Here is a 15,454-nt window from a genome sequence, read left to right on the forward strand (position 1 = left end):
GGTGTATTCTAACAACACAGGCAAATAAATTAAATCACACATCTTACAAATCTACATGTCGAAACCGTGAGAAATCATTTCTCAATGAAACGTCGCCCCCTACAGGTTGTGGCATATGACACCAAAGCGTGTTCATATCATGTGTAAATCTGGTATATAAAACTGTAATAATACCCTGGGAAGGGTAGCCTGGAAGTATGTTTTTTATATACAGCTCTGGAAAAAACAAGTTTAAATTGACTAAATTAAGAGACCAGATTAAGTCGATTTTTTTCCAGAGCTGCATATAAAAAATACACTTTCAGTGATTTGAGTGATTATAGTAACAACTCTACAAGGAATAAAATGGATTTTCATGACACTTCAGCCACACATTTCTGAATGGCGTGATAGGACACAGTTGGCATTATTAGCCCACCACGCTTTGCTGCATTTTAGCAGTGACTCAATAAAGGACTCAGATAAGAGTGGGAGAGAGAGAGAGACAGGGAGAGAGAGAGAGAGAGAGAGAGAGAGAGAGAGAGAGAGAGAGAGAGATAGAGAGACAGGGAGATGGAGAGGCATTGAAATACAGATAAATGCATAGAGGTTGGAAGAAGTAAGGGTCCTCTAGATGTCACTTGTTTATTGGGACAACTTCTCTTCACCTGCAAAAAGGATAACACTGTTTAAGAATCAGAGTCCATTCCATACCACTCCACACCACAGGTGAGTGCATGCACGCACGCACATACACATGCACACACACAAAGTATCACAAAATATCACATTTCATGGATTTTCCCCCTAACAACACACATACATAAACCACACAGACACACAGACACACACACACACTAGGCAACCACCCAGACATGGCAGCTTTATTAGACGCTAAGCACATAATGTATTACCTATGTGTGATCCTATGTCAACAAGCTGTACAAATAAGTGCCGACGAGGATGGCAAGAACTGTGCAGCACATCATGATCATCATCTGCTTCTAAAGTGTGCAAAATTATAGGCAGCATGAGAGGAGAAGATCAGGGTGCCCAAACAAAAGATGGAAAGGGACAGAAAGAAAACAATTGAAAGGAGAATGGGAAAAAAGAAAAGAAAAACAACTCAGAAGAAGAAACACTGTGAAGGTTGAGCATTGTTAGAAGATGTTCAAAGATTAATAGTTAAATTGGCTAAAAGGTTATTTTGGGTCTGTTTAGATTAGATCACAAATGGTCAGTCGAGACACATCACGATTTACATATGTATTCAAGGTGCACAGCTTGAGACTCTTTAGAACTCCCATTGTCCATATCAGATTGCGTTAGTGTTTACATTACAAAAGATATGGTGGTCAAATGAGTCTCAGACTATCTCAGCAGGTGGTTTTAGTCAGATCACAATAGGTCTTGGTAATTAAAAATAAATGTAAATGGGGCCAATTAATAGGCTATAAGTACAAAGTCAGTTGAGTGCATTGTTACATTCCAGTTGTATAGTCTCCACTCTCCACTGGGATACTATCAGTTTTTGATCAGCAATAGAATCTGTAGATCCTGTTCTTTTACAGTCGTGTATCTGCCTATCAATAGGGCTCGGGATCATGACGTGAAAACTTTGCGGGCACAGCCATATTGGCAGCCTTACTCCTTAGTTTACTATGGATTACTATGGATTTACTCCCGCTTATTAGTGTGTTCCTGTTACTTAGTTTTTGCTTTCTTGGTCGTATGTTGATGTGTAGTGGGGTGTAACAGCGCAACCCACGATCGCAAGAGGAAAAGAATCGCTAATACTATATTTCTGCTTCTTGTCTTCTGCATCTGAATGAATGGATACCGACATACCGCGCTACCAACATGGCGGCAATATTCCTAGAATGCAAGGCGTGTCCCGAGCCCTATTAAGCCATAATAGGTTGGGTGCAATACTTGACTGGATGTAGTACTGTCACCTTGAAAACTTACACTGACAGCAAAAAGTCGAGAAGACTTGGACTGAGAGAGTGATATGTATTCATTGCACATTGCATCCATGAAAACATTACTTTAACAGAAAATGGCAGATCTTCCAGACTTACCCTGCGGGCTGCCTGCCGAAACGCTGCTGCTTTCTTGGTATCTGCCACTGCCCTTTCTACAAAGCCTGCAGACTGATCGACGTTGCTTTCAATTCTATCAATCATGGTACCCTAGTGGGGTTAAAGTTGGGGGTAAGACATTTATTTATATAGTCTCAAGTGTGAAACTGATTTGTGAGAATGCATTTATGGACGTCAATCTCACTATTGAGGATTCCGGGCGCGTCACTATTTCTCACTGTTCCCATAACAACCAGCATTATAGATATTAACGCCGCCATCTTGGGAGTCAAAAAATAGCGGAGTCCAATAGCGACACACGTGAGATTGAACCAAAGTTTGCTTCATTGAGTATTTTAAATGACCTGGTGCAAGGTGATCGACTTCCTAGACCTCAAGTAAGATACTGTGACACTGATTATTTAGTTAACACCACGTCTTGATAAACGCTTGACCATAAAGCTTAGAGTTTGAAGATATTTTCAGGCTGGATTTACGTAGGCTATCGATAACGCTGCAGGGAACAGCTTCTATTATCGGTCCTAAACAGTGCTATTTGTTCCTCAGGCTTGAACGAGACAGGTAGTCAGCCTACATGAATAAACAAAAATATGTGCCTAGGTATATTGCCTGAAAGAGTGGACGTGCTAGCAGTGCATCCAAGCTGCCTACCACAGATCCTCCAGCGAACTGTTTTGACTGGCTATCAAACATATCAACGGGGTCTACAGTAGCCTAGGCCTATCTGGATTACATCTATTTATTTCGTTTAGCAAATGACAACTTGTTAACTACGCTACCGGTCGCTAGGATTAGCCTACATCTATTTATTTCGTTTGGCAAAATGACGACGTGTTAGCTGGTCGCTGGACGCTAGTTAGCAGGAGTCAGTAATTAGCCCACTGTTTCTAAATTAGGCATAGGCTACAAGTTATCTCAACTAAGTTTACAACACACTTGGATTAACTCTGAAAGACATCATGACGTTTACTGGATATCTGAGGATTTTTCTCCATGGACAACAAGCAGGAGAGAAGAAAGATGACAGAACAGAACTGGCCGTCAGTTTAGCTGGCTAGCTTTCAAGCAAGGTATAACTTTCCCCTCCAGTGCTAGCAAAGGGCAGGATATTGTTATTCAGTTGTGTTATCATTTGCCTTTAAATTGAGTGAACGTATCTATTCAAAATAAACTAAACGTTTCCCCAATCACGTTTTAGTTTGGTGCCACCGATTCATGAGCAGTCGTGCAATGTGTGTGGTGGTCCCTGCAGTGAAACCATACGAAGCTAGCAACGATATTTAACATACGATTGATTCCTGCAACTATATACCCATGCAGCATAGGCAGACTGCTAATCCTTGTTTTTGAAACGATTTAAGATGATATGATGGTGAAACGATTTAAGATGGTATGAACACAAATAGGCTATCCTTTTGCATACATTTTGCAAACATGCTTTGGGTAGACAAAACGTTTTTGAATTTGATCTTACAGTTGTCATCATTTAGCCTAGCATAGTCTAGTTTAATTAGGCTATATTTTAGGCCTGCATAAATAACCTAGCCTGATAAGCTACCTCGAAACACCCCGACATTTGCTGTCCGTTCTAACACGAAGACATCACAGACAAAATTGTGAAAGCCTACATGTCGAAATTGCTGCTTTTATAGCTTCGTTTAATGCTAAATTATAGGCTCTGAACGAAAAACACTGTGCGCACGGCGTTGGTATACGGCATATTTAAATGAAATCGGTTAAAAAATAAAGACTTGATAACTTAGGCTAAAGTTAATTGAGAGTGAAACCTCTAAGCTTGGACGCTATCCATGTTGTTAAATTACAATAATGCCCATTGTTGACTCCCATCATGGCGAAACGGGGGCGAAACCTAGAATTCTCGCGTCTGTGACATCAGCTAGGAAACCTCAATAGACCGTTTCAAGAGAGTTCTATTATCAGAATTATAGTTGTTGCCACAATGTTTCCATTTTAACATTCCATATGTTGTCTTAATGCAGCAGAAGTACTGTATAGTTTGGGAACAAAATAGAACGTTCAAGCATTATTTTTGTTTTTCTTGTTGAAAGGGTCTATATCAGTGTGTTTATTTTTTCTGCTCTGTATAATTTCTACTTTTCAGTTGAACTAAACACTGCTCTTAATGTTCGAAACATTCTATTGACTCCAACAGCTACTGGACACGATTTCAATATTTTGTGGCCTAAGATTTTGTTTTATTTGTTTTGCACAGAATCAGTGGTAGCCTACCTGGTTCTCTACAAGCATGGCAATGTCCACAAACATGTCATGCAGCTCCTTGATACTGCTTTCCAGACGCATGATGTCTTTATGTCGCGCTTCAATCTCACCCAACTGCTCCTTTGAGATGTTTGAAGCCATGATCTGCCACAGGAACAAGCAAGTGTTTGAAGATGATTTCTCTTTCAATATATAAAGACACAACGTATAGCACACACATGGACACAAATTGGATTACCCCTGCTGTGAACACAGCCGCATTCCCTCCCTCCAGCATCTCTTCTAACTCCTCATCTGTGGTAGTTTTGCCCGCTAGAAGAGAGGTCAGAGTCACACGGGTCAGAGGTCAGCTCACACACAATCACAGACATTGAACACAACACATTAGTTCTCACTGCCAGTTTTTATGAGTTGAAGTTATCATCTCATCAATGCACTCAAAAGGTTGTCTCTCAATTTTCTTCCCAAATTTGTTAAATCTGTGTCACGGAGCAAGATTTGTCAAGACAAACAACCCTAACATATCAAAAGCAGAGGATATAAAAGCATGGTTGTTGCACAGATGTCCCTTAGACTGATGAAATTAAAAAAGAGCTTTAATTTACATTTTTCTCACATGACACAATGTCACTGATGTCACATGTTTGTGGGAGCATGCAATTGCACGAATGTCCAGCTATTGTGGACTGAATAAAGATCTTTGTGAAAAATTTGAGTTGAACATTCTTTGTGTGAATAGAGGAAGTTTTAGATTGTTTACTTCAACTCGTCAAAAATGGGAATGAAAAGTAATGTGTCTATATGTCTATGTCTATACGTGTGTGTATCATGAAAACCTGGTTTTATAGCAGGACTAAGGCCTTATGGGTCATAGCAGGTATACTGCTGTGCTCCTACGTTTACATACCATGGCAGAATTTGTGAAATGTGTACCTTTTTTTTTTTTTTTTTTTTTTTAACACAAAGTCATCAGGCAAAACACATTACTTTCATTTTAATATAATGAGGCATCACAGAATAGTGCAGTCATTAAACACAAAATAGCAATAAAGAACATAATGAGATGATCCATGTTCAAAACTTTACCTATTCTTAGTCCATAATACTGTGTATCCCTTTAGCATCAATAACAGCAGTCTTTTGTGATGGTTGTGGATTAATACACCTTTACTGTCTCAAATGGTAGAGACATAGGTAGAGAGTCCATTCTTCTTAACAAAAAGCCTTCAGGCTCTGTAATTTCTTGAGTTGGCCTGCATGAACTGCATATTTGAGATATCGGGCTGATGAGAGCAAATTGTCCTCCAATATTAACATACTTTTTTTTTTACATTTTGCCATACATTTTTTTTTTTTTTTTTTTTTTTTTAAGTATATTTTTTGGGGCTTTTATGCCTTTAATGTGACAGGACAGTGTAGAGTGACAGGAAGCGAGTGGGAGAGAGAGTAGGGGTGGGATCCGGAAAGGACCACGGGGCGGGAATCGAACCCGGGTCGCCGGCGTGCGGTGCAGGTGCCCCAGCCAGTTGCGCCACGACTGGGGCCATTTTGCCATACATTTTGACTAAATATAATTAAGCATATTGAAAGCTTGCTGTTTTGCAGCTTGAGGGTTTTTCGTAGCATCCTGACCAATATTCTTGGCAGTTGTGGCTGAAATCTTTGTTGGTCTGCTGCCTAAACGTGGCTTGGTATCAACTGAATCACTAATTTTCCACTTTTTTCATACTCTGAACTCTACTGACCAGCATTTTCGAATCTTTCGATATCTTTCCCCCAATTTAGTTCAGCTACCTTTTCTTGCACAGCTCTCATGCTTTTCCCATGGCTCAAGAGCCAGCAAAGTCAGTTCAGTTAAATGGGCAGAGATCTCACAAACACTATGAATCTCATGGACTATTTATACATAGACTATTTACATAGACTATTTGTACCCTTAATAGCCAATTAAATTGGTTCATGTCAACTTGTGTGTGAATTATCAGGCCAAACATTCATGGGTATGTAAACTTTTGATCTTTGGGGGATTTCGGTCATTTACAGATAAAAAGGGCACACAATAATGTGTAAGAAATGTTCGGCATGATCAGTAAAAATCTAGTATTACATTTATATTTCACAAAGTTCTGCCAGAGTATGTAAACTATTCAAACCGAGCATAATTGTACCTGTTACTTATCAGAAACAAATGAAGGTTAAAAACACTTACTGATCTCAAGCTGCCTGGCAATGCGTCCTTTGCTCTTATCTCTGAAGTCCATCTGTGTCTCATTATATCTCGTCATCACTTCCACAAATTTTTTGGCTAGGATGGCGTGCTGAAAATGAGCGTCACAATAATAAAGTCTACCCTAGTTCACTGTCCAGATGTGCTGATATGTGTCTTAACCAGTGATGTAGTCTAGCTAGCTGTAGTGGGTATACTGTGATCAACCCCAAATGTTAACACATATCCTTGCCAATTGTAAGTGAGTTTTCTGAGATGGTGATGCTTTTTAATTGGGTAACCTGCGTAGTCCTGCGTATCACATAGACTACACCACTGGTATTACCTGAGACTTTTTGATCCTCATGTCAGCTGACACTCTGTCCTCTGCATTTGTGTCCAGACTCTTCTCAATACCTGTTTGTAAACAGGTAAACAAGGAACCTCAACCAGAATTACAGACAAAATGACAGGTGACAGATAGACAATGAGACAATGAAAAATAACTGACTCTTCAGCTTGTTGCGAGCATTGTTGGCCAGCTTCTTGATCTCATTGGTACGAGCTTCAATGTCATCTTGTGTTTCTGTACAAGTTGAAAGAAAAAGCATGTGAGGGGAAAAATGGTCAATGATCGCCCTGAACACAAGGGAGAAAGATGATGAAATGTGATCAATGATAGGAAGTGGAATGAAACTGCGCTGAAAAGCTGTCTAACAGAAAACAGGGTGAAAATATATGCAGAGACAGGAGGAGCAGTATGAGAAACAGAAGAAAGTGTGTGTGTGTGTGTGTGTGTGTGTGTGTGTTTGTTTCAGAGAGAGAGAGAGACATATAGACAGACAGACAGATAGACAGAGAGAAAGAGAGAGATGATGAGATGATGTTTACTCTGGTCAGATGTGGGAGCGGAGAGGATGACTGAGTTCAGCTTCTTAATTTCTGTCACATTCTCATCTATCTTATCAATACTGTTGCGGATATCCTCAGCCTGAGGGAGAGACATGAGCACAAAAGTTAAATTGAGGTTAGGAAACTGACCAACCATATACTTCCAGGAGTATAAAGTAAAATGTAAAAATGATTTACCAGCCACTGGCATATTTTTGGTCAAATTCTTCAGCCACTCAATATTAAAGTGTTACAATCTACCAGGCTGGTGGCTGGTGCTAATTTCTATACTCCTGTAACAGCCATGTTCCGTGTATCAATTAAAATGGTGAGTAAGAGACAGCTTTTTTGTCACTGTAACTACAGTGTTCTGGTGTACATCAATACACTACAGAAAAATAGCTTAAATGGTGGTGTTTATGCTCTGTACCTGGGCAAAAAATTCATCCATAAACGACTCTTTCTCAACAGGAACCTCCACATCCTCTGTCACTTCGGATTTCTGGGAAGAGAGAAATAAAGTGGCACATAGGAGGTAAATCAATCAAATATGTGGAAAGCCTTTTTTTTTTATCAACATTAAAAAACAACCCTCTTTTTTGTATTTGTAAAACATATGGGAACAGGCCATACACATGGAATAATAATAATAATACACCACCTGAATGTTCTCCACGTGTTGAGCACATGATGGACTAATGATATAAAGACATACTGAGTGGACATGGTAGTATATCTCTTCTATACAGCATGCATTAAGATACGAAGTATAACTCATTCATACAGATAGGCCCAGCTATAACATACATTTATTTGATGAAGGCTCTGGTTATAGCAACAACAGGCTATACTGTCTCTGAGAACAAATGATAGCCTATCACTGGGAACATACAGTATAGGCAACAGATAAATAACCATATGCACCTGGCAAAACAAACAGATGAACAATCCTTTCATCTTAGTGTAATCAGCCCTGTCTCATACCCTTCCCCCTCATCCGGAATCCCCCACTTGACCCCTCCCTCGACCCACCTCCACATCTCTGGAAGCGATTTGACCCTCTCTATTCCAACCGTCCAACTTGCGCTGGTGTTGAAAGTGGAAGTTCACTAGGCACGCAGAATGGCGTGACATGCAGCTTACTTAGAAATAACCTGAAGACTTGTGCGTGTCTTGTACCATTTTCACTGTCACCGACCAGGATACCCGTACATAGGATGTCAGTTCACCACGATCCAACTTGAAACTCGTTGGTTAATGGCGCAAGGCGCACAATGACACAGAGCACCAGGTCATACTCACAAACTAACAGTGCATGCCTTTTTTTAAAATTTATTTTCTTATTTTGTCGGCTGTGTAGGCCTACAACTCTAATGGTCAAGCACAACTGCCCACCCAAACAGTTTTGGATGATAATAGGCATATCCCTCGATCACCTCCAATCAAAGTATGAGTTGGTTAACTCTGGGATCATGCTAGGTTCTGGAGTGAAGCCATATCACATCCCGTGGATGAAGCCTTGACAAACACTCAGTCATTTTAGGGCTACTATCACATACCAAATAACTGGTAGGTTACAGGCGAAGGAGGCGCAAAAGGCCCCCCGTTATCACCATACTCAGTCTCAGCAACTAGCCTGACAGCCTGTCAGCGTTAGGCCCAATTACACATAAGGTCATTAAAAACAAGTTATGGAGAAAGGGTCATGTCTTACCGCTTTCAACTGTTCCAATCGATCCTTCATGTTGACAGCCTGGTGGGCACTTGTTTTGGAAGAATTTGTTGTGACTGGCTATCCGAGATGTGCAATCACGTAGCCTATAAACCTAATTAATTCACTCTATTTAATCTTTTCAGGGAGCATAGGTCCTATAATCCAACGCCTACAGCCCAATATTAATATCTGATGACTAGTATAATAACCAATGAATAGCTTTACCCTCCAAAGTTGCGATGAAAACTCCGCTTTACACAGCAGAAGTCCTGCAATATGGCTGTACCTACACAGAACCGTAGTTTACTAAGCCTATCCTCTCAAGGGGGATTAAGTCAACAGTTGTGTGCTGGGCAACTAATCTGGGCCTTCGTCTTTCATTCTCCCGTCCCATGCGCTTCCCTGTCACATCGTTCTTCACGCATGCTCTTTGCATCGCAACCAGGTCCGCATGTTCAGGTGGATGTGCTCCTGCCCAGCGGAATCTTCTGTAGCATAGGCCTACTACACCATAGGTCGGGAGGCCTGGTCACCATCACCTCATGTACACACTGACTGTATAGGCTTACATTAACATTATGGACTTTTTGTCATTCCATTAATCAATGGGATTTTTGTGATAAAGTTATTTTCCAGGATGATATTGCCACAGAGCAAAGAATGTTAAAACTTGTCTTCAGCAAAGACATCAATCGTCCATGACATGGCAAGCAAAATTGGGATCTCAATCCTATTGAAAATATATGGTGCAAATAGAAAAGCACCATCCTGTAAAGCTGATCTTTCTGAAGTTGAAACCTGAGGGAAGAGAAAGGGAAGGGAGGTGCAACAAAGCCCTGCTATTAGGCTTTACATTTCCAATTCCATATATATATTTTATTATTATTATTATTATTATTCAAGATTTAGTAATTCCTAAATGGCCTTAAATGTCCATTTAAGGGGTAGTTTCACAAAGCAAGAATGCTTATCTGTCACATCAACTGTTTGAGGCACGTCTGTGATCTGCTCTTTTCCTTAAAAAAATAAAACAGCCCTTCCAAGGTGCATGGTATCATGAACCCAAAGAAAAACCTGAACATTTTCAAAGAAAATCTGTCAAGACACTACAAGTGGTTCATGATTGGATTATTCGTCAGGTCAATGAACAAAAACAAAAGTTCAGATCAAAACAATGATTTGTTTGAATGGTCGTAAATGGCCCTTGGTTTGTCTTCTCCAACTTTATCAGAGGTCATAGGAGAATATTACGAGCTGTTTTATTGTCAAAGGGAGGTTTAAGAACGTATTACAAGCAGGGGTGCCAATAACTGGGCGACGTGGTTTTGTTAAAAATATTTATTTCTTTATGAGATTTTCCTTTTTCTCAGAATAAATTCACTTTCCTTCAAGTTTGGATTTTTCCACATTGTGAGACTCCAATAAATCCAAATAATAATAAGAATGTTTCTTTTATACCCGTTTTAGTGAACTTTGCTAAAAGTTGCCAACAATTCTGGAGGGTACTGTATTGACCATCATTCTTTCGTTCATGTAAAGCACATTGTAAACACCCCCATCTATGAAATACGCTATATAAATTAACTAACCTGACCTTACATTAACCAACAGCACTGATTCATTAACACTACATTTCTTACACAAAATGTTTTATTACTACACATCAGTTATTATGTCGGCAAAATCCAACAGAGTACATAATTCTTAATTTGTGAATATTGCTTTGTGATGCTAGCGGTTCTGCCTTTACACTCCACGCGGCATGATGGGCATTAAAAGCACATTTTCAAAGAAAATACAAAAATACTTTGTAAACTGTGTTGGTAATAGCTTAAGACAAATATTCAGTTGGTGATGGCATATTTGACAGTGGTCATAAGGGTTCACAGGCTATAAGTCATCATCCTCATCTGGTAGGGCAGTTTCTGCTGCAACCTGTGGACAGAACAGAACCGTAAGAGAACTGACAAACGAAAGTAGTATCTGAGTAATTGCAATGGATCATTAATGTATTTGTTGTGGATCCTTGAGGAAACATACAGCCATGAGAGTGAAAGCTATATACAGTACATATGAGTTCATACAGTTTCAAAATTGCATGTGGCTTTTGCTTACCATTATTGATTATTTTGCTATGATAAAGACAAACAAGACAACAGCAAGGCAAATCTAACAGATTTCATTGGTTGACGTGAAAGTTCGAAAGGTTTACAGTAGAGGTTCTCAACCTGTATTGAGTTGCAACTCCCAGGACATCAGGTTGGTGTTCAGAAGCCACCAGCCCACCATCTACCTGCATCCTCCCTGAACTTCTATGCCCACAGGCAGAATATTACATTCCAATTGAGCTTTTCTGCTGCGCTTTTAGATTTATATTGGGGCCTTGAGTTGGAATAACATCCCCCCCCCCCCCCTAGAGAAGTCATCTCCATAGGTGGTGGATAAAGCTCAGATTTTACTAACCATCACCTGAATGTCAGGCAATGTTATGTACATAACTATATTATCACAACATTACTATTGGCAATTCACTGACACTGCTAAGCCCAGACTCCCTAGTGTGAAAAACGACAACGTTTGCACGCACGCACGCACACACACACACACTTATTGCAAAATAATTTGTCTTTGCATGCAGGGGTGTGTGTGTGTGTGTGGTGTATTACAAATGTATGGTGTATGCCTGTACTCTCTTGTCAAGGAGGATTTCAAAAGCAACCCAATTAGGTGATGCAGTGTCTGTGTCAATGTACTCACTTTAAGTTCCTGCTCATACTGTGAGGCCAGATTGGGGTCCATGGCGATGTCTGGGGGTGCGAGAGCAGGCATTTCTGCAAATTCCAAGTTGGCTTCACCGGTGAGCTTCTTTGCCAACCAGAGGAAAGGCTTCTCAAAATTGTAATTACTTTTGGCAGAGATGTCATAGTACTGAAAAGAAAACAGCAGCACAGAAGAGATGCAACATTATACAATGAAAGAGGTAGCCAATATATCAAAATCCTACTTCACTTAAAAGTCTGTCAACATCACAAAAAAAACCTAATTACTTACATTACGTTTGAACCATTTAGAGAAGTTTGACATGTTATATTTAAACGCGTCAATACTTTTTGTGGCTGTACATGCAGAAAGCTGAGCACACATTTGCAATAAGACTTGAAATGCTTTGGGGAGTGAGACAGCACTGGTTACCTGCAGGTTTTTCTTGCGGTGGAAAACGATGGCTTTGGCTTTCACCTTTCTGTCTTTGATGTCTACCTTGTTGCCACAAAGCACGATGGGGACATTCTCACAAACACGCACCAGATCCCTATGCCAGTTGGGTACGTTCTTGTACGTGACCCGGGATGTTACGTCAAACATGATGATGGCACACTGAGCTATAGAAGGAGACAAGGAAACAAAACAAAGTCATCAATACCTGAGAAGACTATGCATAGACACTTTTGCTAAATCAGTGTATATGTAATTCCAGAAAAGAAAAAAGTTTGAAAAGACACTGTGAGCTTGGGGCAAAGTATTGAAAATCTCTGTTCTTGAACCAAAAAAAGAAAGGTGAAAGTAAAATCATAGCCTTACCTTGGATGTAGTAACCATCTCTTAGTCCACCAAACTTCTCCTGGCCAGCTGTGTCCCACACATTGTATAAAATAGGTCCCCGGTTTGTGTGGAAGAGAAGGGGATGCACCTCCACTCCAAGAGTTGCTATGAGGGTGAGACAGAGAAAGGCTTGGTAACATCTCACACAACAGACTCCCCAGCCAAATACTTGTGGACCGCATAGTTTGAAACAGCCAACAGATGCAACATCAGTAGATATGGAAAATAACTCACCAACATATTTCTTTTCAAATTCTCCTGTTAAATGTCTCTTGACAAAAGTGGTCTTTCCTGTTCCTCCATCTCCCACCAAGACAAGCTGTGTGCATAGCAGAGGCTCAGGATCAGTACTTTTTAATAGTATGGGTTTATTTTTACTTATTTATTCTATCTATTGCTTTCTGTTTTTTATAAAATGTCCTCAAATCCTCAATTATGGAACCTCTCCAGATGTACAATGATGAAAATAATACCACAATGTCTGTAATTGAAGTTGATCCATAAATTGCAAAAAACTAAAAGAAGAAGGGATCATCACGACTCTGATCATCAATATTATAAAACACTATTGTGTTTTGCATGCAAGGACCAAAGCCATCGATATCTCAAAGTTGCGACACTACCATTGACTCCCGTGTACAAACAATGGCGGCACATCCGGTATGTCATGGTCGTTCAAAGGAACTACTCAATGGGAGAATGAATGAATATCTCAGGTGTTATAATAAGACTTTTCTACATGACTTATGGTCGTGTGCATAATAATGCATTTTCATTGAGTAATATATGTATGTGGAAATGCAGTTTATAGTAATTTTCATTGAGTATTTACCGTAAATATTAATGCGATCGCTGCGGTCAATCCCGTTGTAAACAAGGGACCAAGGGAACTACTGAGGCTACCCACTAACCACGTGACCGCTCTAATCTGGCTTTAACATGGAAGTCAACAGCTGTCACAACTTTGAGATATCGATGGCTTTGGCAAGGACTACACACTTTTGTTGGGGACCAGGAATATGAGGCTGTCTGGCAACACTGAATCCGTAAAACCTATTGGTATTACACTAGTAACATTCTTTAACATAGGATTAGAAACGCTATAAGTTAGGTCTTAAATATAGTCATAGAAGCCAAACAAGGCATACCCATAAGGTGTACCCAAACTCCACACCAACTGCGACATTCACCAATTTGGCATAGCCTACGGCCATGAGACTGTTTAAGTACCCATACTCGCATAGGCCATAATATACTGCATTAATGTGGGACAATTCAATCAAGTATTCCACAATGTATTGGGAATTTGTACTGATGACCCCTTGAAGTATTTGAAGTATTTAAAGCATTGAGGTAGTCAGAAGGACCTCTGGCATTAGGCTTTTTAAACAACCATTCAAAAAGACTTACCTTGAAAGTGGCTACAGGTTGCGTCATATTGGATGTATGGTCTGACTCACTAAGGAGACAAAGGAGTTTACAGTTATAGAAGGCAGAATTTATGTTAAAAGATAAACAATTTCATGCATAACCAACACATTGATTAAAGACATGACTAGGCATTCACTGAAAATATTACAAAAACAATGAATTGTAACATTTCAGAAGTTATGTAGATTGAAGATTACTTGAAGTTAGCCTTCTGAGACTGCACCAAGTTACATGTAAACCATTGACTGTAGAATGGGTTTATTATGTCTATGAAATGATGTGTAAACAGAGTAGGCGGAAGACGAAACCGAAACGGAAGTAGGGTTCACGACTGGTGGATATCTTTGTTGTGAGACTAGCTTCCATTTTTGGCGGGAGGGGCTAATGTAGCTACATCACTAGCCCACACGACATGGAACCACATTGTGAGATCTCATCAATGAAAATGGCCACAGTAACTGACTTTAACGTTATCTTCTAGCACGTGACGTTAAAGTGTAACGATGGATGAAGGGAGCAGAAAAACATCCACAGGATGTATTATTAACCATCAAGTACATTCCATCGAAGCAGCAGCCAGCATAATTTACCCGCCAAACAAGCTAACTAACTTCGTTATATTAACTTTGTGCTAGCTGTGTCCACGTTGATGCCGCTTGCGTTAGCTAACAGTAACTATATACTTCACTTTATCAGTACAGTCCAAATTAACTCAAGATTTAGAGATAGTCAATGAAATTGACAATACATTTCGAAATGTTAAACTCTCGAAACCCATCACAGAATAGGGTTGGTAAGTAAAGCCTTTCTTTATGCCCTGTAATACACAGCAGCATACAAAAATGAAATATCGCGCCATACATGTAAGGCCCACCATTGGATAACTCTACATTAACAAAGATCGGCTAATTCACGTGTTGTTGAAGTATAGAAATAGCTACACTACAAATCCTTCGTGAATTCCTTTAAACTTACCTTGCCAGGGGATCCAGGCAACTGCAAGGAATGAGCTGTTTAGGGCTACTTCTAGAGCTATGGAACAGTGACGTTTTTCGTCTACATCACGTGGTGATCCGGGTGATCCCCAAGACTTCCTGTGCTGGTGGTGGATCCGGACTGTGGGTGGATCCGATTCGTTAAAAAATTATGAACATTTAAAACTGCTTTTAACACTACTGTGTGTGTATTATAGCAATGCATTTAAGTGAGATAATTGTATAAAGTTATTGAAAGCTGGAAAAATGTGCGGCGGTTACAGAGGAGTTCTTTAAGTTGTTTTGTCAGCAGAAT

General features: G+C 39.9%; 2 protein-coding genes across 2 annotated transcripts; both read right to left on the reverse strand.

Moving 5' to 3' along the window:
- Positions 1-905: 905 nt before the first annotated feature.
- stx3a (syntaxin 3a) lies at positions 906-9,163 on the reverse strand. The gene is made up of 10 exons (XM_062521312.1): positions 9,134-9,163; positions 7,850-7,921; positions 7,420-7,519; positions 7,040-7,114; positions 6,875-6,945; positions 6,532-6,640; positions 4,561-4,634; positions 4,332-4,466; positions 2,061-2,171; positions 906-983 (listed from the first exon to the last, which is right to left on the reverse strand). Exons 1-10 carry the CDS (start codon positions 9,161-9,163, stop codon positions 906-908), a joined length of 855 nt encoding a protein of 284 aa, XP_062377296.1.
- A 1,602-nt stretch (positions 9,164-10,765) lies between these two features.
- Positions 10,766-15,249, reverse strand: LOC134066112 (GTP-binding nuclear protein Ran-like). The gene is made up of 7 exons (XM_062521321.1): positions 15,140-15,249; positions 14,144-14,192; positions 12,968-13,052; positions 12,713-12,838; positions 12,326-12,513; positions 11,891-12,061; positions 10,766-11,068 (listed from the first exon to the last, which is right to left on the reverse strand). Exons 2-7 carry the CDS (start codon positions 14,168-14,170, stop codon positions 11,024-11,026), a joined length of 642 nt encoding a protein of 213 aa, XP_062377305.1. The 5' UTR covers positions 14,171-14,192; positions 15,140-15,249; the 3' UTR covers positions 10,766-11,023.
- Between the last annotated feature and the right edge of the window lie 205 nt (positions 15,250-15,454).

This window comes from Sardina pilchardus, chromosome 2 (genome assembly GCF_963854185.1).
Source record: "Sardina pilchardus chromosome 2, fSarPil1.1, whole genome shotgun sequence".
In the NCBI taxonomy this organism is placed as follows: domain Eukaryota; kingdom Metazoa; phylum Chordata; class Actinopteri; order Clupeiformes; family Clupeidae; genus Sardina; species Sardina pilchardus.

Coding starts and splice junctions, on each gene's coding strand:
- stx3a (XM_062521312.1), bottom strand. CDS start 9,163: ATGAAGGATCGATTGGAACAGTTGAAAGCG. Junction 7,115..7,419: donor CGCTCCCACATCTGACCAGA/GTAAACATCATC, acceptor CAACTTGTACAG/AAACACAAGATGACATTGAA. Junction 4,635..6,531: donor TGCCAGGCAGCTTGAGATCA/GTAAGTGTTTTT, acceptor CCTCTCTTCTAG/CGGGCAAAACTACCACAGAT.
- LOC134066112 (XM_062521321.1), bottom strand. CDS start 14,170: ATGACGCAACCTGTAGCCACTTTCAAG. Junction 12,062..12,325: donor ACCGCAAGAAAAACCTGCAG/GTAACCAGTGCT, acceptor TTTTCTTTTCAG/TACTATGACATCTCTGCCAA. Junction 11,069..11,890: donor AGTATGAGCAGGAACTTAAA/GTGAGTACATTG, acceptor TTCTGTCCACAG/GTTGCAGCAGAAACTGCCCT.